This window comes from Sapajus apella, unplaced genomic scaffold (genome assembly GCF_009761245.1).
Source record: "Sapajus apella isolate SASKATOON/1434 unplaced genomic scaffold, GSC_monkey_1.0 scaffold12, whole genome shotgun sequence".
NCBI lineage: Eukaryota > Metazoa > Chordata > Mammalia > Primates > Cebidae > Sapajus > Sapajus apella.
In genome coordinates, this window is record NW_022436952.1 from 31711727 (window position 1) to 31736188 (window position 24462).

Here is a 24462-nt window from a genome sequence, read left to right on the forward strand (position 1 = left end):
ACCTATTTTATGAAAATAATGATGAATTATAAAGGAAAAGGTTGTACAAAAGAAAGTATTGCTTTAACTTCTCTTTTCTGGCTTTGAATGTCTGGGTTTGTGATGAAGTCGCTGCATTAGGTTGAATAATGACCCCCAAAGATATCAGGACCTAATCCCTCCATCCTGTAAATTTTACATTAAAAGGAAAAAAGATCTTTACAGATGTGATTCAGGAAGATTATCCTAAGCAACACAGTGGGCTGTGAATACAGTCACATATATCCTTATAAGAGGGAGGAAGAGGAGATTTGACACAGAGGGAAGGCAATGTGACCAGAGAGGAAGAGATAGGAGGGATGTGGCTACAAGCCAAGAACTGCTAACAGCCAATAGAGGCTGGAAGAGTCAAGGTAAGACTCCCCTAATTTTGAGCTTTTGGAGGGAGTGACAACCTGTTGACACCCTGACTTTGGTCCAGTGATATTGATTTTGGCCTTCTGGCCCCCAGAACTGTGAGAGAATAAATTTCAGTCATTTAAAGCCACCACATTTTTGGTAATTTGTTACAGCAGCAAGGGGGAACTGATAGAATCTCCTACAGAAGGAATCAGTAGGGAAACAAAGTCTTCAGCAGGCAGTGCAGGTGATTCAGAAATATTCACTCAGTTATCTTTTTGGTCAGGATGCCCAAATGAAATCCTATCTTGGAAAGCAAGGTAAGAGCTACCTATGTAAATTTGAATCCACCTCCTTCCCCACCCTCCCCTTTCACCTTTCTCTGCTTCATTTTTCTTTCTAGTATGTATCAATACCCATATATTTGTTTATTTTGTATGTATTTAATATATTGTTTAGTTCTGGTCAGCTCCCTCCCAGTTGAATGTAAACCCCATTGGGAAGTGGCTTTTTAAACTGCTTTTCTCCCCACACCTAGAAGAGTGTGTAGCATGTAGTAAGCACTCAATAAACATTTGTTGACTGATGTGGTTTGGCTCTGTGTCCCCACCCAAATCTCATGTCAAATTGTAATCCTTATGTGGAAGTGGGGCCTGGTGGGAGGTGATTGGATGATGGGGGTGGTTTCTAACGATTTTAGCACCCTCCTGCAGTGCTGTTTTTCCTGGAGTTCTCAGGAGATCTGGTCTTTGACTGTGTAGCATCTCCCCCTTCTCTCTGTCCCTCCTGCCTGCTATGTAAGACGTGCTTGCTTCCACTTTGCCTTCCACCATCATAATAAGTTTCCTGAGGCCTCTCTAAAAGCAGAAGCCTGCGCAGCCCACATAATCATGAGCTGATTAAACTTCTTTTCTTTGTAGGTTACTCAGTCTCAGGTATGTCTTTATAGCAGTGTGTGAGAATGGACTATTACATCGACCAAATGAATGTCATGTAACCGAAGAGCCTGACGTCATATTAGGGATATGATAATATCACATCATAGCATAACATACTACTAAGATGCTTCCTAAGGTACCACTTTAAAGTATAACCAAGACAGAGCCTATGTTTGGGTAACATTGTTTTTCATTTCTTACAACAGCAATTTTGTTTTTTTGAGACAGGGTCTTGCTCTATTGCCCAGGCTGGAGTGCAGTGGTGCAATCTTAGCTCACTGCAGCCTTGACCTCTTTAAGCAATCCTCTTGCCTTAGCTTCCTGAGTAGCTGGGACCACAGGTGCTTGCCACCATACCTGGCTTTTTTTTTAAAAAATTTGTTTTTAGTAGAGACAAAGTCTTGCTATGTTTCCCAGGCTGGTCACAAACTCCGGGGCTCAAGAGATCCTCTTGCTTTGGGCTCCCAAAGTGCTAGGATTATGCATGTGAGCCACTGCACCTGGCTGACAACACTAATTTCTATTTTCTACTTTGTTTAGGGAGCAAATCTTGGAATTATTTTTGATTACTATCTTTCTCACATTCCTCATATAAACCATCAGGAAATCCTGGTATCTTCAAATTCTTTGCTTTCAAAATACACAGTCAGATTACCTCTCATCACCCATGCTTAGATTATGATAACTTCCTGATAGTCTCTTTGCTGTCACTCTTGGCATTCCCTTCCCTGAAAGCTCAACAGTCAGAGGGATCCTTTTAAAACATAAGTCATAGCTTGTCCTTGCTGTATTCAAAATTCTCTGTTGGCTCCTAGCTCATACAAAGTGAAAGCCAAAGTTCTTATCACAGTTGGCAGAAGTCCTTACAAATGGCCACAAGGCCCTTTGTCATTGTGCCCTTGCACCTGCTTACCTCTGTGACCCAGAACTTTCCCTCTAGCTGCTCCGCTATGCGTTTCTGTTCCTGCCTCAGGGCCTTTGCACTTGCTGTTACCTCTGCCTGGAATGCTCTCCTCCCAGATGTCCACATGGCTCACTCAGCAAACTTAGGACTCTCAGACATCATGTTCTTAGTGGCCACTCTCTTCTTCCTTGAACATACTGTTTAAAATGACTGCCATGATGGGCCTGGTGGTTGACACTTGTAATCCCAGCACTCTGGGAAGCCGAGGCAGGCGGATCACCTGAGGTCAGGAGTTCCAGACCAGCCTGGCCAATATAGCGAAACCCCGTCTCTACTAAAACTACAGAAATTAGCTGGGTGTGGTGGCATGTGCCTGTAGTCTCAGCTACTTGGGAAGCTGAGGCAGGAGAATTGCTTGAATTGCTTGAACCCAGGAGGCAGAGGTTGCAGTGGGCTGACATTGCACCACTGCACTCCAACCTGGGCAACAGAGTGAGACTCTGTCTCAAAAAAATTAAAAATAAATAATAAAAATAAATGGCTAGCCCACCCCTAGTATCTCCTTTGCCTGCTATAATTTGCATAGATTTTTAAAAACATCTGACACACACACATACACATACATATATTCACACATTTATTTGCTATCTCCCTGACTAGAATGTAAGCTTCATGAAGGTAATGATTTTTATATCTTTTGTCTACTGACATATCTCCAGTGTCTAGAACAATAGTGCCCAACATGCAGCAAGTGCCAGTATTTCTTGAATAAATGAAGGGGAAATATCATTTTGGATTTTATGTTTCCAAAAGCAAAGTTATACACAGAAGATCTTGTAATAGTAGCTCAGGAAATCAGACATGTTTTCTGTATACTGGAATTTTTTGGCGTTTAAAAAAATTAGCTTTATCCATTTATTACCTTCAAACTTCATGATTAATTAGGGAAAATTTAATATATCAGTTTATTAATGATGTCAGACAATATGGCACAGGAAAGAAACCTTTCTTTGGGGAATATAACAGTGTGTATCTGGTGAAAAATAAAAGGTGGGGGAAGAAACATGTTGCTTTTGTGTTGTGTGATCTGTTGGCATAAATGTACATATGCAGATCGTGTGAAGCCTGCTTTGGTGTCTCCTGCTTTTGATGTTGTCCACCTCGTATTTGCTTTGTGGTCTCTCCCTTAGAAAGTGTTTTCTCTATAGGCATGCACCCAGGAAAAAGAAATATTCATCCAGGCACGTGCAAAGTCCTGCACACTCTAAAGATTCATTTGTAAAATGGTCATGTTATAAATCTTGGCAGACAATCCAGTATTTGTCCAGCCAGAGTGACCTCTGCACTCAGGAGAAGAGGAAGAGGGAGGGGGTGGGGAGGAGGGACCTAATAGGCGCTTGGTTCAGCTGGTTGCAATTTCTCATAAACATTCAGCCTGTGTGATGTTATTGTGATGTGTTTGAAGTGTTAAGACATGGATATGTCATATCTCATTTTCCAGAGTGCTTTGGATGGCTTGTTTGAATGAATTCCTAAGTCAAAGGGGGCACATTGACCCTGGTTTTTCTTGGGTAGAAGTTAGCTTCCACCTCTTCCTGACCCTCACTCTTCCATGCTCACTGATCCTCCTCCATGATCCCCAACCCACTTTTTAGAACACAAAGCCAGTTTTAGTTCCGTCTTCCTGGTGCTCTCTATGGGCCTCCCATTCATGTAAGATCATCACATTTTAGCTCCTTCTTTTCTTAAGGAGGACAAAGACTCTCCCCAGTTAAGCCTTTCCTTTCTCCTCAGGTCTCCCCATTCTGACTCAGCCTTGGTTTACCACTTAGATTTGCCATATACCATAAAAACGAGCAACAACATTTGACTAATTATTGGTACTTTTTTTTTTAACCAAACATCAAGTTGGTGATGAAATTATTTGGAAATATCAACCAAGCCCCGAAGACGAAGACGACGACACAAGACTACAGGAGAAGGCACTCTGGGATGAGATGATACTAACACACAATACCCATTGTATATCCAGTTCTAAGTGTTTAACATATATTAACCCTGTTACTTCTCAAACAACCTCATAAAGTAGGTACTACCATTATCATCCCAGTTTCACATAGCAGGACACTGAGGACCAGAGAGGTAAATGGTGGAGTTGGAGATTCTAATCAAGGAATTCTGGCTTCAAAGATAATTCAAAGACTTGCCCCCAACTGTGGGTCAAGAGCTCAGGTTCCTGACTGTCTGCATTGTATTCTTTCTTATCTACCTGCATTCAGCAGCTAACACTGCATTATCGCTGCTGTTGGGGGACTATCCCATAACTGTTCAGCATGGAAAAGTTTAATACAGGTTCAGGCAGGTGTTCAGTGCTGATTTTATTTCCTATCCATGGATGCTAAACTGAAATTTGCCTTTCCCCAGGCTAACCCTAGAAAGTGACAGCCGGCTGTGATAAAAATGGAACCATCTGTCTATGAGCCTGGTCTCAGGGTATGAAGAGATACCCTGGAGATTGTTGTTCCATCAGGTGCTGGGAGGAAGATATGGGGGTTGAAGCTTGCCAATGACTCTTCAGAATATGTGATTCCCCTTGGCCCTTGTATAGCCAGTGGAGCGAGGTCCTTGTTTGATTTGGAAAGGTGGAGCTAACCATCCTCGGGGCTCTCAGTTGCCAGGGTCAATTGTCTGCATATCTATCTTGGTTCAAATAGGATTTGGCTAGAAAAAGTCTCTAGAGATTGGCCCCAACCCCACCCATCCTCCCTGCCTTCCATCTACACCTCTGCCCAGATGACTTGTTAGGTAAATATGACCTTCTGGCCTTTCAGGGTTGTTACAACAATGCAAGATTTAAAATCTACCAAAAGCAGATGCTTGCTGTTCCAGAAACAACACAAATCCAGATATAGGACTTCAGCTGGGGCTGGAGCTTGAGGCTTATGTTCCTTTCCTCTTCCTAGAGCTCACAGGAACCATCCAACAGGACAGCTCAACTCATGAAAGGGGATCCTGGCCTCTTTCCACATGCAGTGCTTGCTCTTGTCCTCAGCCTCCTCAACCCAGTCATGAACTTCTCTCTTGACTGTTTCAGTCCAAATTACATTGTTAGGGGGAGCCAGAAACCAGTTAAAGTCAGTACTTCCAAATCCATCCAATCCTGCTCTGGGAACATAGTAGGTACTCAGTAAATTCGCCCAGCTCACTGAGGATTGAATCTCCTGCTACAACGGAATTTTGAAAAAATCCATCACTCACAGTCTGGTTAGCACAATCTTTGCTTTCACTTTCATTGGGACATGCTGTGCCTAAAAGTGAAAAACCACAGGCCATTAGGCCTTACAGTGTTTGGCAAAAGAGGAAAGAGCAAAGAAGACAGGTCCATCTTCCTTTCTCCTGGAGTCAGCACTGAATTATTTGTGGCAAAGTCCCTCCTGGTGGAGTCTCTGGGCCTTTGGCTTTTTACTGTTTGGACTATTTGTATTCCTTAGGATCCCTACCAGAGACAGAATCTTGGGCAAGAGGTGACATCCACAAGAGCCCATTCTCTTAGTGACTGAAAGCCCTAGGGAAGGAAAAGGAGGGCAGGAAGAAAGTCTGGAGTTAATGCTTTAAATGAGGCTAAAAAATTTACCCACTGGGTTGTCATTCTTCCTACTTTTTGTCTGTTTCTATCACACAGGTCACCCACCAAGAACTGACTCTACGATTTTACCCCTGTGAGCTGCAGGGAAGAAAAGGGTGCTGGCTTCTGCTCTGGCCAGATTCCTTCTGAGTGACTTGGGGAGTTTTACTGGGGGAATCAACTCTCCTTTACCTGAATTAGCAGTAAAGCCTACACAAAGACACTGGGAACATGACAGCAAGAGGCCACCTGCCTCTCTACACCCCTAGATGACACACTTAGTGATCCCAGTGGAGTACACAGAAAATTCCAAAGAGACCAGGGACCACGGGTTCCTGGTGGAACCATGGCAGGAAAATTATCAAAGACAGAAATATGAGACTCTGGGCAATGATAAAATAAATCATTTTAATGGAAGGCTTTCTGAGACTGCAACTTTTTCTTTTACTATGAAATAGTCAGTTTCCCTGCCCTGGGGTTTCTTAGGGAGTGCACGGCTGAACTCCCACCCCACAGAAAATTAGCATGTTACTCTGACACACTACGTTGAGCCCCTCCAGGGATCCAGAGGTGTGTCTTACTGCTAGGAGACTGAAGTTAGCTGGTAGTCAGTCCACGGTATTTCATCCCTGTGTCCAGGCCTGAGGGAGGGGACAAGGGGCTTCACTTCCCACTCAGGGTGTTTCTCCATGAGGGAAGAGAGGGGACAGATCACTTCTGAAATTTTGACTCTGACCTTTACAAAGAAAACTAATAGACACTTTAGTATTATATACAGGGCAGAGAGGAGAGGACACGGAGGGGAAATTGCACTTAATTACAGTAGTTTATAGTTTACAGCCATTGGACAAATTTACTTCTTTAAAAGAAATCTCAAGATCATTTGGGATGGGGTGGGGGAGGGAGTCTGCGGATATTTACAGTGTGTTTGGCTCAGTTCAATAGCACGCGTCCTCCTCTCCTTGTTTCAGTAACAGATTCAAGTTTTTGCATCAGTTTGTTCGATGAAGGATCACAACGTAGAAACAACGGCTTTCTTGCTTCCTCTTCGGCGGTTCCTTGTCTCCCACCTCCAGGACAGACAGGAGTCCTTGACATCGTAGGAGAGGCATCGTGGCAATACTGCATAGAAGGGAAGCTGGGCTCCGGGCTGCGCCTCCTGAGAGTGGATTGTCTGAGGTGTCAGCAGGATGCCCGTCAGGTAAGCAGGGACCTCTCGCAGGTGCTTGTCAGGTCACTGGGCTTTTCCATGGCAGCTGCCCAGAGGGTGATGGTGGGGAAAACAGGGTCCTTGTTGCTGTGCACAGAGTGAGTGATGTGTGGGCATCACCAGGCTTGCAGAGGACACTGCAGAGAGAGAGGAGGGAGAATGCTCAGCTGTGTCATTTGGCAGGGACATAGGCCATTAGTTTGGCTTCTCCAAGTGAGCTGATGCCCAACTCAACCAGCAAAGAGCAGCAGGTGGAGGGCTGGAGGCCTCAAGTATGCTCAGTTCTGCAGTTTTCATCCTGAATCACACTTCCTGCAGGAAAACCTGGGAGCTGGCTTTCCTGGCCACTTCAGAAGACAGAAGCGAATCGTTGGGGACCTTGAAATTGTCCTAACTTGCTGACCTGAATCCTGAAGTTGGGCTCCTCTTTCTGTGACAGTGGAATTTATGGAGTGCTCAGTGTGCTTGAAAAGGCAGCTGGATGATAAGCTCTTGCCTGTCGTGGAAGCAAGGGTCTCTTCCTAAGACCTCTAAGAGCAGAGGTCTCCTGTACTAACGCTTCTCAAACTTTAATGGACTCACAAGTACCAGAGAGCCTGTTAAAATGTGGATTCTGGTTCAATTCTGATTTATAGGCCTGGGGTGGGCCTAAGAGTCCACATTTCTAATAAGTTCCCAGGGTGTGCCAATGCTGCTCACTAGGGCGGCAAGGCCAGAAAGCACACGAGAAAATGACCACTCACACCACTCATCAGGGAAAGAGTTTTGCAAATGGCAAAGTGCTTTCTACGGGTTTCTTACTTTGGGCTAAGAAACTCACAGGACCAGGGAAAGGATCCAAAGGCTGAGGACCTCTGAGGCCATCCTTGAGGATGAGCCAGGGCAGGAGACCCCAGAATGGCTGGAGAAGACCTTAGGAGGAGCCACCTCACCCGACTCAGGGCAGCGTCGCCCTCAGGGCCTGGGCCTTATTCGTTTGAATCGTCATGGAGCGTCATTGCTCTCCTTTTAACTTCCGGAGAGTCTCTTTTTGCCTCCCTCTGTCTCCTCTTTCCTTTTGCTTTTGTTGGTATCTAAGGTTTTGCCTTTGACTTAGTGGTTTATTCTCTCAAGATCCCCCCTAAACACACACACCCCAGCACCTACCAATACTACTAAAGGCCACTGTTACCTCATTGATCAGTGCTCCCACCATAACCCTATGAGGATACCATTATGTCTATTTGACAGATTAGGGAAACAAGGCTCAAAGTAAGTCAGTGAATTGCTCAAGGTTTAACAACTAGGAGAGTGTGGAGCCACAGCTTCAAACCAGCTGTGTAGGTGGCCACTCCGAGTGTGCTCTTTCTATGACGCTAGGAGGTGAGGAGCCTTCTACTAAGCTTTGTTCTCTTGGACAAGTTACTGTCTCTGTGCCTCAGTTTCTTCCCCTATAGAATGGGAGTTGCTGTGGGATTGGATGAGTTGACACCTGTGGAGTCCTGAGAGTGGTCCTTGGCACAATTGTTATGAACATGGCGTTCTTCAGCCCATGCGGCTCCTCAGTGCTCTTAAAAGTGGGGCTGCAGGCTGGGCGCGGTGACTCACAGCTGTAATCCCAGCACTTTGGGAGGCCGGAGCTGGCAGATCACGAGGTCAGGAGTTTGGGACCAGCCTGGCCAATGCAGTGAAACCCCATCTCTACTAAAAATACAAAAATTAGCTGGGCACGGTGACGCATGCCTATAATCCCAGCTGCTTCGGAGGCTGAGGCAGGAGAATCCCTTGAACCCTGTTGTGAACCAAGATCATGCCATTGCATTTCTAGCCTGGGCAACAGAACGAGACTCTGTCTCAAAACAAAACAAAACAAAAGAGTGGGGCCGAGCAGCACGTGCATGTGAGGAGGCAGGCTTCTGACCCTTCCACATTCTTGAGACATTGGTCAGGGTCCTCTGATACCCTTTGCCTCCTCTTCCTCCCCTGGCCCTCCCCACTCTCCAGTCTCTTTACTTCCCACTATCAGCCTTTTTCCAATTTTCAGATTTCAGGTGGAGGAGAGAGAAAATGGCTTGTGACCTTGCAGGTTTCAATAGAAGAGCAAACAAGAACGGCAGATAAGGAGACGCCAGTGAGATTCTATGACCTGTCATTAGGGATGGGCTTCTCAGCTATCAAATGTTTGCTCACATAATAAAATGGTGGCAGAGCCCAAAATGTTGTCAAAGGAACTGGAGTTATTTGCCCCCTTCAGAGTCTAAACACAAACATCTGATAAGGGGTGCACTGTGGTCCCTTAGAACTGGAGGCCCAGCACACGCAGCCCCACGGGGGCCTTGCCCCGAAGATCTCTGAGTGACTGCGGGGCCGTCCTTCTGAAAGGTGTGGTAGCTGTGTCAAACGTGAAAGGCATTCTCATTCTAAGAGGATTTGTTACATAATAGTAAGAGCGAACATTACCGAGGTCCTACTGTGAGCCAGGCGCCATGCTAAGGGCTTCACAAGCATCACTGCCTCGAATTCTTACATCGACCCTTTGGAGTAGGTGATTATCACAAATTCATTTAACACATGTTTGAGTGCCTACTGTGTACTGAGTACTTTTTTAGACACTGGAGATGCAGCTGTAAACAAGACACCGTCCACTTCTTCATAGACTTTACCTCCTAGTGAAGGCTTCGAATAATAAACAAGTAAACAAATGCACACGCAAACGCACACACATGAACACACACGCACACGCACACGCACACACGCACACACAACTTTAGGTGGAGATGAGTACTCCACAGAAACATAAGCATAGAGGTTAGGGTAGCTTGAGGAAAGAGATTAACTTAGATGAGGGAATCAGGTGAGGTCTCTGCAGTGGTAATATCTGAGCTGACAGAAATGAAGAAGCAGGCATGTAGCAACGCATGGAAAAAGAGCTCCAGGCAGACACCGCAAACGCAGGAGTGCTGGAGCGGGATGCTTCAGCTCTGGCACAGCTAAAGCTGCGTGGGCAATGGAAGGAGGAAGGTGGTGACAACTGCAACATTGGAGGTGGCATAATTACATGGGGTCCTGTACGTCCGTCTCTGTTTTAGTTTGATTGTAATGGAAAGCTACTGGAGAGTTTTGACAGGGGATCGACATGCTTGATTTCTCTTTGTAAGAGATCACTCTGGCGGACAGACCGCAGTTGGGCAAGGGTGGAAGTGGGAGATGGGCAAGGGCCACCTAAGGAGACTGGGGAGAGACAAAGGAGGCTGGGCTGGGACTAGGACAGTCCTGATGGGGGTGTGAGAAGAGGTCAGATTTGGGGTGTATTCTGGGTCCCCTAGTAGAACTTACTGATAGACTGGATGTGATGTGGAGAGAAGAACCAAGGGTATGCTCGGCTATCTCACTGGAACAACTGGTACCAGTGTTGGAAATGGGGAAGCCCACAGAGGAGGCAGTTTTGGTAGGATGAAATCAGGGCACAGTGAAGACTTCCTATTTTAGGCATGTTGAATTCGAGAGGCTTATTAGATGTTTTAGACATGCATGTCCCTGCCGAAGAAGCATGGTTTTGGGAATGGGCACTCAGTAGGGAAGACTGGACTGTAGACAGAATTATAGAAGCCATCGGTGTGACACTTGTCCGAAAGCCACGGGACCGGAGGAGATCACCCAGGAGTGAGCATAGGCAAGAAGAGGCCAAAGAGTGAGGCCCGGACCCTCCAACACATAAATGCTGGGAAGGTGAGTTGCCAGCTGAGATGAGAAGTGGCCAGCGCCATAGGAGAAGAACCAGGAATGGCAGTATACTAAACTCCCATGGAGAAAAGGAGGGAGCGATCAGCTGTGTCAAAGACAGAGATTGAAAAGTCACCACTGGATTCAGCAGCATGGTGACTTAGTGAGCTGGACATGGTGGGTGTGAGGACAAAAGCCTGTCTGCAGTGATCTCAAGAGAGAACCGAGGGTGAGGAAGTAGAGACGGTGAGGACAGGTAAGTCACTTCTATGATCATGAACTTATGTGATATTCATTGTAGCTCCATTACTTAAAAGTCATGATTATAATTCTGGTTTTACAGATGAGGGAAGTGTGGTCTAGAGAGGTTATAAGTAAGTTGGCCAGGGTCTCGCAACAGCAGAGTTTGCACTCTTCACCTCTATGTAGATCACTTCTTTCAACCCCCTCAACAGGGGGAAATAAATGCCCTTTGCCACTCAAAACCCTATTCCCAAACTCAGAGCTACTCGGTGGTGCCAGCAGAAGTCAAGAGTGACCCAGCTTCCAGGGGCTGGGCGTTTTCTTTGAGACAAGCACCGAGGGAAGTGTTTTACCCAGTTAGTCCTTTCAGTGATCCCATGAAAGAGATATCATTATCTTCGTTTTACAGGTGAGCAAACAGAGGCTCAGAGAGGCTAAGACATTTCTATGAGGTCATACAGGTAGACAGTGGTAGAATCTTGAGCCCAGATTGATGCTCCCAACCATCAGAACACTCTGCTTCCCCACCCAGTGAAGAAGTCGGGAGAGGGCTGGGTGCCGTGGCGTGATCCCAGCACTTTGGGAGGCCGAGGTGGGCGGATCACAAGGTCAAGAGATCGAGTCCACCCTGGCCAAGATAGTGAAACCCCCACTCTACTAAAAATACAAAAATTAGCTGGGCATGGTGATACACGCCTGCAATCCCAGCTACTCGGGAGGTTGAGGCAGGAATATTGCTTGGACCCGGAAGGCAGAGGTTGCAGTGAGCCGCGATCACGCCATTGCACTCCAGCCTGGGCGACAGAGTGAGACCCCATCTCAAAAATAAATAAATAAATAAAGTTGGGAGAGAGGGAACAGCTGAAGGGGACAGATGATAAGGCTGCCCACCTCCCCCTTTTCAGCGCCCTGACTAGTTACTGCTCTGGGGGCCCTCTCTTGACCGTCCCATAAACTAGGAAGTCAAGCAGCAGGGAGAGAATGATGTGGAAACAGGAGGTGGCTCACAACCTGCCCACACTTGTTCTAACTGAGGTCAGTGCTTGCTGTGGTCTTGTTTCCAGTCTAGTGGGGCATTGTTAAACTCAGGCACAAACCCACTCAGAGATAACTTGCCAGCACCCAAGAGTTCAGGAGGAGGGAGAGGTATGTGCTGTGGAAGGGACAGACAGGCAGTAGCTGCAGAAGGATTCTTCGCAGCGAGAGGTCCCAGCCTGGAGTTCCTGACCCGTAATCCCCAAGGCCCTTGGGGCATGTCTGCCTTGACAACAGGAAGTACTGGAATCAGACAGATAGAAGTACAAATCCTGGCTTTAGCCTTATACCTGCACAACATTGGGTTATTATGGGTGCTTAAAAGTGGATATTGGAAGGTGAATGTTGTTTAATGGGTTAGGAGTGAGAAAACCAGTCTGGAAGTCCAGCTCTGAAATTTGTGATCTGTTTGAACTCGGCCAGATCCATACCCATCTTTGAACTTGTTTTCTGCTTTGTAAATCAGGTATAAAAATAACAACTTTACAGAATGGGTAAGGGGGTTCTCCAGGAAATGTAAGCTAGAAAAGCATTTGGGGTGCTGCTTGGAAAATGGAGGTATCAAAAAATATGAGTTCTGCATTCATTCATTCGTTCATTCACTCATTCACTCATTTGTTCATTCATTCTTTCTTATTTACTGAACATCTGCGATAGCCCAGGCATTTGGCTAAGTCCAAAGGGCATGGGTGCTTTGAGAGGCCCTGAACTATTTGCTTTTTTCCATGGAAGTGGGTGAGCGAGCGTCTGTGTATCAGCAGGAGAATGGGAAATGGGGATCTGGAGTAGGATGTACTTGAGAGATGGTAGTAATCCTGAAACATTTTCTTGTCCCAGACTCCTTTGACTACACAGAGACCAAGCACTGATTTGGACATTTGGAGTCACTAGGCTGGGTGCGCAGTGGCTCACGCCTGTAATCTCAGCACTCTGGGAGGCCAAGGCAGGTGGATCATGAGGTCAGGAGTTCAAGACCAGCCTGGCCAACATAGTGAAACCCCGCCTCTACTAAAAAACACAAGAATTAGCCAGGTGTGGTAGCACACGCCTGTAATCCCAGCTACTCAGGAGGCTGAAGGGGGAAAACTGCTTGAACTCGGGAGGCGGAGGTTGCAGTGAGCCAAGACCACACCATTGCACTGTAGCCTGGGTGACAGAGTGAGACTCCAAAAAAAAAAAAAAAAAAGCAAGAGTCACTGGAAGGGGAAAATACTATCTCCTAAAGGATCACAGACAGGAGAGAAAACAGGGAGGGAGCTACCACTTTTGAGTACTTAACTATGTACGAGGCACTCTGTTAGGCACATTGAATATTTTATGAGATGTGGATGGGATTTTTCCCATTTATAGATGAAGAAACTGAGTCTTCTAGCAGAGAATTAACTGCCCAAGGTTATACACCAGGGGGTGATGGAGCTGAAATCAGCTCAGGTCTGCTGGCATATCCTACCACTGTACAATGCCTCTAAAATAGCACTGCTCAGGATGTGTCCCGTTGACCCGAGCAGGGTGCATGCTAATTGTCTGGTCCAGTGCACACATCAGCAAGTAAAATGTTTGGAGAAGCCCTGCCCAGTAGGATTTAACTTTGTGTAATCCAGCAGTCCCCCTAACATATTTGACCAAGGCATCCTTCTCTCTCCTCATTTGTATGTCCCTGATACCTAGCGATATGGTTTAGATGTGTGTCCCTTCCAAATCTCATGTTGAAATATGATCCCCAGTGTTGGAGGTAAGGCCTAGTGGAGGTACTGGATCATGGGGGCAGATCCTTTATGAATGGCTCAGCGCCATCCCCTTGGTGATAAGTGAGCTCTTACTCGAGTTAGTTCACACAAGATCTGGTTGTTTAAGAGTGTAGCATCTCCCTTTTCTCTCTCTTGCTCCTTCTCTCACCATGTGACATGCCTACTCCTCCTTTTCCTTCTGCCCTGACGGTAAGCTTCCTGAGACCTCACCAGAAGCAGATGCTGGCACTACACTTTCTGTACAACCTGCAGAGCCATGAGCCAGTTAAACATATTTTCTTTTTAAGTTACCCAGCCCCAGGAATTCCTTTATAGTGATGCAAATGGATGAACATAAAAAAATGGTACTGGGAGTGAGGCATTGCTATAAAGATACTTTAAGACGTGGAAGCAGCTTTGGCAATGGGTAACAGGCAGAGATTAGGAGTTTGGAGGACCAGAAGAAGACAGGAAGATGAAGGAAAGTTTGGAATTTCTTAGAGACCTGTTAAGTGATTTTGACCAAAATCCTGATAGAAATACGGGGAGTGAAGGCCAGGCTGATGAAGTCTCAGATGGAAATGAGGAACTTATTGAGAACTAGAGCAAAGGTCACCCTCCTTACGCCCAGGCAAAGAACTTGGCTGCATTGTGTCCATATTCTAGGGATCTGTGTAAGTTTGAACTTAAGAATCACAGCCTAGGGTATCTAGTGGAAGAAATTTCTAAGCAGTAAAACATTCAAGAAGTGGCCTGGCTGCTTCTAACAACCCACAGTCAGCTATGGAAGCAAAGGAATGATTTACATTTGGAATGTTGGAATTTACGTTTAAAAGGGAAGCAGAGCATAAAATTTTGGAAAATTTGCAGCCTAATCCTGTGGTAGAGAAGGAATTCAAGTGGCCTATGGAGCAACAACTTGCTAGAGAGATTAGCCTGACTAAAGAGAGCCATGTGCTAGGCAAGACAATGGAAAAAGGGCATGGAAGCATTTCAGAAATCTTCTAGGCAGTTCCTCCCATTTCAGACCCAGAGGTCTAGGAAGAAAATATGGTTTTGGAGGCCAGACCAAAGGCCCTGCTGCCCTGCACAGCCTTGGGACACTGCTCCCTGCATTCCCGCTGCTCTAGCTTCAGCCCTGGCTCAAAGGGCCCCAGGTACAGCTTAGTCCACCACTCTAGAGGGTGCAGTCTATAAGCCTTGCACAGAACGCCAGAGTGAAGAAGGCTTGGCAGCTTCCACCTAGATTTCAGAGGATGTATCAGAAAGCCTGGGTGCCCAGGCAGAAGCCTCTTGAAGGGGCAGAGCCCCCACAGAGAACCTCCACTAGGGCAGTGCAGAGTGGAAACATGGGACTGGAGCCCCCACACAGAGTCCCCACCAGGATACTGCCTAATGGAGCTGTGGGAATGGGCTTGCCACCCTCTAGACCTCAGAATGGTAAAACCACTAGCAGCTTGAAACCTCAGCATGGAAAAGCCACAGGGGCAGAGCTGTCCAAGACCGTGGGAGCCCACCTGGCATGCCAATGTGCCCAGGATGTGGGACATGGAATCAAGGATTATTTTGAAGCTTTAAGGTTTAATGCCTACCCTGCTAGGTTCCAGACTTGCATGGGGTGTTATCTCTTTCTTTTGGCCAATTTATTTCTTTTGGGATGGGAATGTCTACCCAACGCCTGTCCCACTACTGTATTTTGGAAGTAAGTGTACATATAAGCTCATAAGTGGAAGAACTTGCTCTTGAGTCTCGGATGAGACTTTGGACTTTGAGTTAATGTTGGAATGAGTTAAGACTTTCAGGGACTATTGGGAAGGGATGATTGTATTTTGCAATGTGAGAAGGACATGAGCTTTGGGAGGTCAGGGGTAGAATGATATGGTTTGGATATGTGTCCCCTCCAAATGTCATGTTGAAATGTGATTCCCAATGTTGGAAGTGGGGCTTTGTGGACATAGCATCATAAATGGCTTAGCCTCATCCCCCTGGTGACGAGTAAGTTCATGCTTGAGTTAGTTCACGTGAGAGCTGGCTGTTTAAAAGAGTCTAGGGCTAGGCATGGTGGCTCACACCTGTAGTCCCAGCATTTTGGGAGGCCAAGGTGGGCAGTTCACTTGAGCACAGGGTTTGAGACTAGCCTGGGCAACGTGGTAAAAAAAAATGCAAAAATTAGATGGACATCGTGGTATGTGACTGTAGTCCCGGCTACTCTGGAGGCTGAGGTGGGAGAATTGATGGAGCCCAGGAGGTTGAAGCTGCAGGGAGCTGTGATTGTGCCACTGCACTCCACCCTGGGTGACAGAACGGGACCCTGTCTCAAAATAAATAAATAAATAAATAAATAAATAAATAAATAAATAAATAAAAAGAGCCCAGGGCCTCCCCCTCTTCTCTCCTGCTCCCATTCCATGTGATACGCCTGCCCTGCCTGCACCTTCCACCATGATTGTAAGCCTTCTGAGGCCTTCAGCAGAAGCAGATGCTGGCATCATGCTTCCTGTACAGACTGCAGAACTGTGAGCCTTTTAACCTCTTTTACCCAGCCTCAGATATGTCTTTATAGCAACACAAACAGACATCGCTATAAGCCACACATTTGAACACACCAGCAATGGATTTGAAATCCCTTTTGGAATAGAAGACCTTAAAAAAAAAAGAACAGAAATGCCATCAGGTCTCTTTCAGAAATCACTTCTGACCCTTTGCCTTGGGAACAGAGTTTTTACAAACTGTCTTTGCCTTGGGTATCTTCTGCGGTCAGGAGGCAGCACATTTACCCTCATTTAACTTCACTCTGCCTTTCCCATTTCTTCCTCTCTTTCAACTTGTTGAAAGAATGTTTCCTGACTGGAATACAGCAAGTGAGCTTACTTTCTTACTCTTGTTCCCGGCCACAGAGACAATAAGAGTGGCAGCAGTTGTCATTGAATTTTAAAGATGAGTAGTGGAAGGCAAGTATTTGGAATCAAAGACCAAAGCCTGAAGGTCCAGCTCTAGAGTTTATCATCTGTGTGACCGTGGGCAGGTCGCTTTTCATCTCTGGGCTTTAGTTTATTTCCTTGTACTTAGGAGGTTGCAGTAAAAAGGAAATGATGAGACAATGTTCATGAGAAGTATAAGCTGTAATGTGCCACATGAGTATTTTTCATCCTTACTGAGTGTAATTATCATCCTCATCATTACAGAAATGAGTCTATTGCCAGACTCCTGAAATATCTGGGGACATGGAGACAACGCCACAGCATTCTGGGAGGCCACACATGCAGCTTCAAGGTCTGCTGGCCACTCTGTCCAATGGAGAGAAAAAGCCAGTGGGGGGCTGGTGCAGCGTCTCAAGGAGCATCTTAAAGTATTTTGATTAAGAGATCATTTCCTGAATTCAGAGGACTTGTTTCAACAAGCAAGCATCAAAGTCAACTTGGGAAAGACAGGAATAATTAATCATGGTCTTGTCTGGGGCTGACCAAGCGGCAGATGGATTGATAAACCTTTCAAAGGGGAAGGTATTCCCAAGGAGGGCTGCTGCGCCTGGCTGCCCCCCTGATTGAGATTTGTGAGCACAGATAAATGTTTTCCCTGCTCACTACAAAGAGTGGGAACTTGCACGGGAGTCGAAGGGCAGGGTAGCGAGGGGTTGTCCTTTCATCTTCTATTGGGTGAGAGAAGAGTAGCAAAGCAGGTCCCACACACCTCTCCCTCTACCCCCAGCTCCAGAGCCCAGCTGCCCTGGCCCTGTGTATGTTTCAGTGCCCAAGACACCAGGTATTTAATCTACACCACGTTGCTGAATCCTTAGAACAAGCAGATATTACAACTCTCACTTTAAAGATGAAGAAATAAAGGCTCAGGGAGGTCAACGTCACCAACCAAATGGCAGAACGAGGAATAGAACCCACCTGCTCCACTATGCTCTAGGGCTGGGAGGACTTTGGGGCAAAGGAAAGAACAGAGAACCCTGATCCCATGAAGGAACCTGCTGGGAAGCCCATGGCAGTGGATAAAGTGTGATTTGCAGGGCTCTGATGAAAAAAAGATCATCAACAAGACCAAATTCTGCTGAGAGCCTTTGACATGAAGTTCAAGGTTGTCACCTACTTATCTAGTAATCAATAGAGGCCAAACAGTTCTCACACTGCACAGACCCCAGCTACTAAAAGATCTCATTGTGTTACTCTGGAAACTTCACCTGTGTTCAGACATCTAGTCCTGTTTTCTAACTCTCAGGGTCTTCTTGCGGTCCAGCAGTGAGCCTCGCCATCAGCTACCTGTCTTTACTATTCCATCACCTCTTTTCGGAGGTGGGACTTAGTCATCAACTGAAACAGTGACTAAGCCTCTGGATTCCCCACTTCCAGTGCACCAGGAAGTTGATTATAAATTTCTTGATAAAACCCCAAGTGGATGCATACCCCTGGAAAAGCCAGGCTGTCTACTGGGGAGTCCCCATGGGTTGGCATAAGTGGGTCATTCTCAGAGCTTATGGCATTCCGGGTCCAGCCTGGGTCCAGGTGAATCAGCCTCAGGACCTCTGACTTCCTACTCACTTTCTCCACTGACTACTTTGTGGATCCTCAGGGATCCCTCTTGCAAAGCATGGACCTCAGCAGGGGATCTATCCTCCTGAGCCCTCCTTGGAAATACCTTTTCCAGGGATCATTGATCATTCTATTGGGGAGCACTCAATTTCAATGCCTAAGCGCTCTGTGTCATCCAGTCTCCAGTGACCTATCAAACTTTTGTCCTGGTTTAGTGCTTTTAGTGGGGAATCTGGGGGAGCAATAATAAGCCCTTTCAAACTGTGGCTTTTTTTTTTTTTTTTTTTTTTTTTGCCCTGGACCTTAAGAATTCCCTTTGCAAGTAACAGGGAGCCTCAGAAGGACCAAGCTTCTTCTGGCCAAGTGCGTGCTTGCCACGCCCTCCGCACATCAATAGCCTTAGTCATATCCTCCCCACACCCCAACCCCCGCAAATCCTCCTGGCATTACCTGTTTACTTGAAGACATGTTGGTGAGTGTGCTGATGCTGCTGGTATCTGTGACCACCATTGCAGATGGAAACCGGGAGGTGTGGGAATACTGGGGGGGTTCCTGCTTGTGTGCGTACACTGGAGAGAGAGTGAAGACAGAATCAAGGTTGCATACCCAGGCACATACACAGCTCCAGAGCCCCCATCCCACACCATAGCTCCCATTTCCCCAGGCAGATAAAAGGGTTGGTGCATTTAAGTGAGGATTTTTTCATATTAGTTATCTATAAGATTCATGTAAATTTTAAGTCACATGATCAACTCTTGAAAGCATGTGGACACTTGGCCGTGAGGGAGAGACCAGCCTGTTTTCAGAACATGGGGCCTACCAGAGAGGCCTCTAGTACAGAAAAGGGGTAAAGGTCACTGGCTGTTGCCTCAGCTTGCCCTTCTCATGCAGGGAGGCAGGTTATTTCCTGGTCCAGGGCACCATGGGCTCTCTCTTCATGGGGGGCCAGGCCTGCTGGGCCTCAGCAGCCTACAGGTCCTTGGTGACCACTCTCTGACTGTCCCACCCAGGCCTGACCACTGAGGAAGTCTGGCCAAGCGAAGGGATAGGCGCAAGTGGGGAGCACATTGCCAGGCTCTGGGAGGATGGGAAGTGGGGCACATGTGGTCTCAGACTCTGCTACAGGCTGTGGCAGATTTTTAGAAGCCACTAAAATGTGATTGGAATGTGAGATGGTGCTCAGAAACCAGCTCCACAGGCCCGGGTGGGGATTGAGCCCTGAAGATAGATGGCTGGACTTGGCTGTTCTTTTTCAAACCCACAGCTTAGCCGATGCAGCTAGGGAAGAAACACAAATCTCTTTCACCATACTTGCCTTCTGGGAGTCCCTTTATAAATAATCTTTATAATTCTTTATGCTTACCAAAGGCAGTTCAGCCCTATGTTTATTTCATCTTCATAATGACCCTAAATGCATACTATTTCCATTTTATGGATGAAGAGATTGGGCTCAGAGTGGCTAAGTAACTTGCATTAGGCTACATGACTGGTAAGTATCACAGGCAGGATTTAAATCCAAGTCTGTCTGATCTGAGACTAGTGCTTTATACTGAACACTTCCTTGGGGTTTCTGAAGCAGTGAAGCCATGATTTCTCCCCAAACTCCTGTGTCAGGGTCTGCAGCCAGACCTGGCCAGAGGAATGGAAGCCTGGGACACAGGATGAAAGGCATAGAAACCGAGGCTGGGATTGGATGGGAAATAAGTGGTTGAGAGGAGGCTTGGGGTAGGTATAGAAATTGGATATGAGAAACAGTCTGTGTGCAGGCGTGCAGGGGTAGTGGGGAGGAAGAAACTCTAATGCCCAGGATGGCATGCCCCTGGTATTTTTCACTTGTGTTCATGGTTCTTGATTAGAGGTGTTTGGGGTGTATAAATTGGAAGACATGGGACTCTAGAAGATTCTTCTATTTTAGGGAAGGCAAACAGGATGCAAATTAGATGCCAACTCTGATCATTTGATAATGGCTGCTTGGAAGTTTGGATTGCAAAGGCTAAGTTGAGGTTCACTGGGAAAAGGTGCTGGTGGTTTAAGGGCGCTGTCTTTTCCAGAGGTGTTGGAATGGGAAATTGGGCTGAGTGTTCTACAGGCTGTCTGTCTTCAACTCCCCTTCACCTGTAGGTTTCTTCCCCAAACCTTTCCCTAGCGATCTCAGGGGTAGAGAAGGGGACTAGAAAAAGTACAGCAACACACAAGAGTTATACTTGAGAAATAGTCTTGGTTGGTGGATCATAGGCGGGGCAAAGTGACCAAACCAATAAACTTCCAAGAAAGTTCAGACCCAGAGAGGAAAAGTGGTTGGCCATTGAGGGTCCTTAGTGCTCCCTCCCTTTACATGCCCGTGTCCTTACTGTGTGAGTTCTGCAGCTGAGTCACAGCAGCCATGAAGGGCTGCTGGGCCATGTGGCTGCCTGGGCTCTGCTGCATGAGGGGCTGCTGGTGAGGACTGTGCAGCTGCTGGGAGAACTGGACGGGCTGCAGGGCTGCCAGGCTGCCGGCCACACTGTTGATGACAGGGACACTCTGTGCTTGGGAGGTGTTGAGGCCTGTGGGAGCAAGAGGAAAAGATCAGAGACAGTGTCTGGGATGAGGAGAGGTACATGGATGTCATCATTTGAGCCCCTGCTCAATGTACCAGTCACGGGGCTGAGCCTGTTACATAGATTGCACGCGAGGTGAGTTTAAGAAACTGAGACTTGGAGAGATTAATTTACTTGCTCAAGTTCCACAGTGAGTTGTGGGTTGGAGATGGGTATTAAACAGATCTAATTAAAGCCTGAGAGTCTCCCACAGTCATCCTGTGACCTCCCAAACTTAGCTCTCTTGAGGTTACCAGGGCTTTGGAAAAGCTGGCTCTACTTGCCCACTCCATCCATGCCAGGCTGTGAGGCTTGCCCTGGTGCCCGCAGGGCAGAGTTAAAGGTGTCCACACTGAGGCACAGGTTATTGCCAGATCTATCTGTCCAGTAGAGGGCAGGAGTGTGCAGGAACCCAAATTTTGATTAAAAATAACTTCCATAGTCCCAGAAGTATGAAGTTTGGAGACCCTTATTTAGTAGACTGTACAAAGACCCTGAGAGAGGTCAAGTGCCAACTCTCTTGACTGTAACAGAGAGTGGAGAAAACACTGGATTCAGCCAGTCTATGAAGTGGGCATCTCTTATCTGGCAGCATAGGGCTTGTGGCATTAAAAGGACCAGGTTTTAGAAAGAAGAAGTAGTAAGTTCAAGGCTGACTCTTGGCAGGTACAGTGGGTCTTGCCATCTTTCTGTTCTGGGGATGTCAGGGCCCCTGTGACTTGGAACTGCGCCTATATCCTCAGGCCTCTTTAGAACCTGGGCCAGCACTGTGAGGAATGGATTCCCTGGTACCCACGCTCTCTCTCTCTATCTGAGAGTGACACTGAGGAAAACAGCTAAAGTAGGGTTGGAGTGGTGACAGGACGATCAGGAGAGAAGACACGGACCTACTTCCTGGGTCTGTCTATGTTCCTGTGGGGGGAAGAATAGGATGAAGAAGGAATCCAGGAAAAGGTCTGTTTTAGGTGGATGCGGAAGAGACACCTAGAGAGGGTTTCCTGAAATGGAGAGGGTTTCGTAAGCAGGTTTGTGGGAAGTCTTCAATGGAGATAACACAGAGTCCCCAACAATTGCCTACTCGGAGCTTTAGCTGATACTGTTATCAGAAACCTAAAAGGCGAGACCTCCGAGCAGAAAGGACAGGGCGATAATCCCACTCCTGGCTCTCCTGGGTGGGGGCTGGGGAGTGCGATCCTCTGATCACCCTCAGAACAGCACTGTCTCCAGTTCCCCAGGGGGCTCAGCGTCTCCTCAAGCCAGCATCTCACCAGATACCTTGATTACCTTGTTTCCCTTTCCTACCTCCTGCTTACGGTCTCAATCTCCCAGGAAGCCCCATGGGTTTGCTCTTTCTGAGAAATCTCTGAGGGCACTGCTGCTGCTCTTTTTGGGAAATCACTGCCCAGAAAAGCAAATTATCCTGTGTAGAGTAGATGACATTTGAAGACATAGTTCTGAAACCTGCATGTGCTTCAGAAGTCATCTGGGGGAACTCTTTAACAAATAAACATTCCTGAGCCCCACCCAAGACCTAATGAGTCAGAACCTTCAGAGGTGGGGCCCAGGAATCTTATTTTCAATGCAGTTTTTGATCCTGACAGACTGAGAGCCACTGATGTCATTCCAGCTCCCTCAGTGGGTAAGTCTTGACCTTTTCATCTGTTTCTGTTTCTGGGCACTGGTTCTTGCTTGGGAAGTATGCTGTGCAGTCCGAGGAAGAGATGAGGAAGAGAATAGGATAAAGAGATGAGAAGGAGTAGAGAATAAGGATTTGGCCCTGCCAAATAATCCGTTACCATCTTCTCCACGGGCTTCTGCAATTCTGAGGCAGGGCCTGTGGTACTCAACACGTCAGTTAGTTAAATGAGGATGCCTGCAACCAGTTCCTCATCTTGACGCTCTGTAGTGTAGGACCTCTGTGTCTCAGCAGTTTTCTGGTCATTGTCACCATTCCTCATGCTCTGTTTACCCCAAGTGTACACAGACATGTACACACACAGCCATCCTTCTAAAGTCAGTGTGCACTCTGGTGTGCCATGTCTGAACAGGAGATTAGGAGATTAAGGATCGTTGTGAGATGAAAGAGAAATATGAGTAGAGGAAATTAGGAGGAACAAAATGGAAAGATATAGACTAGGCCCAGGCAAAATTTTAATTCAGATAGTGCCTGAGGGGGAATATATATATATATATAAACTATATGGCAGTGAAAGCTTAGCATGGGAAGAAAGAAGGTAAGTGGGACGGTTTATTATTTTGGTTGTAGAAATAAGGAAGTAGAATATCTTCCCCATGGGGCTTTTAATCAAATCTTCTAAATTGCAAGCAAGCTGGTTTTAGGTATCTTATCTCATTCTCAATCCAAACTCTGTTATTAGTATAATTACCATATTCCATATACCAGAGGGCCCAGTCAAAAGGCAGTATATTTAAAATGATCATTTATATTGTGAGTCCTCTAAATGTTTCTCCATTCCCATTTTCCTTCTGCACTGTGTGACAATTTCCAAGAAGCTAAGGATAGAATGAGAGCCACATATACTCATACAATAAATTTGTTTGCCTCCATCATGTTCTGACCTCAAAGGATGCATAAGTCATTCTCTTCGTGAGAATCCAGGTTCCGACACTATCTAGAGCTGATTTAGGGAGAGAAGAGGAAAGAAAGAAAGGGCAGAAACAAAACAAAGAGGTGGCCAACATGGGCCCTAGACACCACGAGCAAGGTCAAGAGGACAATGAGGTAACACAAGGTTGAAAGAAAGCTGACCAATGTGCTACCCTTAGATCTCTCCCAAGACGTCCCAGCAATATGTCCAAGGGTCACAAGGATGATTTTGAGAAACAATGACTTGGCCTGAGCCGTCATGGTGAAGCTGAAAATATGCTGAATACTCATCAACATGAAAACTCTCAGAGACATCCACACCCACAGTTCACTTCAGCCTTCTCATGCCTCGAGATGGCCCATCTATGGGAGGCCACAGGCTTGCTGTTGAATATGAGCCTCCTAGAGTTGGAGGGACCTGATCTATCGCCCTCTCTTCAGGCATGTGCCAAAGCAACCTATTTCTCCTTAAAGTTTTCAAAGCTCTCAGATACAATGACAGTTTCCGGGTCCTCCCTTGGCGTATTTTCTCTGCTGGCCAAGGAGGTTTCATATACCACACAAAATTCCCTGTTTAGAAGGAAGCCGGTCATTCTTACTTCATCATCACCAAACATAAAGAAACTCCTGAAAAACCTACCACCTACTTAGGAATGAACTCAAGACAAAGTATACACTATTATATATATTCATGCTTTAGAGATTTACAAGCATGTTCATGTTCACTGTCATTTGATCACTTCAACAACCTATTTTATAGATGAGGACAGTGAATCTCCTAAAGGTTCAGTGATTTGACCCAGGATGCACAGCTGCTAAACGGTGACCAGCATCCAAATCCATTCCATAATTCTCTCTTATTTTAGGCTAACCAATCCAAATATCAGGTTTAAGGAGACAGATGAGAAACTAAAGAAGTTAAACCAAATCTACAAGTTGCGGGTGAGTTTGAAGACCTATAGTTATTTTTACCATATT

At 46.4% G+C, this 24462-nt stretch overlaps 1 protein-coding gene across 5 annotated transcripts in view; it reads right to left on the reverse strand.

Moving 5' to 3' along the window:
* Positions 1 to 4104: 4104 nt before the first annotated feature.
* The window catches only part of HNF1B (HNF1 homeobox B), a 62475-nt gene continuing 42117 nt past the window's right edge, over positions 4105 to 24462 (reverse strand). For 3 of the 5 annotated variants that reach the window (XM_032280822.1, XM_032280820.1, XM_032280821.1), the window contains exons 7-9: positions 20649 to 20843; positions 18748 to 18866; positions 4105 to 7192 (exon numbers count right to left, since the gene is read on the reverse strand). In XM_032280822.1, the coding sequence (XP_032136713.1) occupies positions 7172 to 7192; positions 18748 to 18866; positions 20649 to 20843 (335 nt within the window). In that variant the 3' untranslated portion in view covers positions 4105 to 7171. The remainder of the gene's footprint in view (positions 7193 to 18747; positions 18867 to 20648; positions 20844 to 24462) is intronic. The other 2 variants (XM_032280823.1, XM_032280824.1) reach the window with 2 other exon arrangements.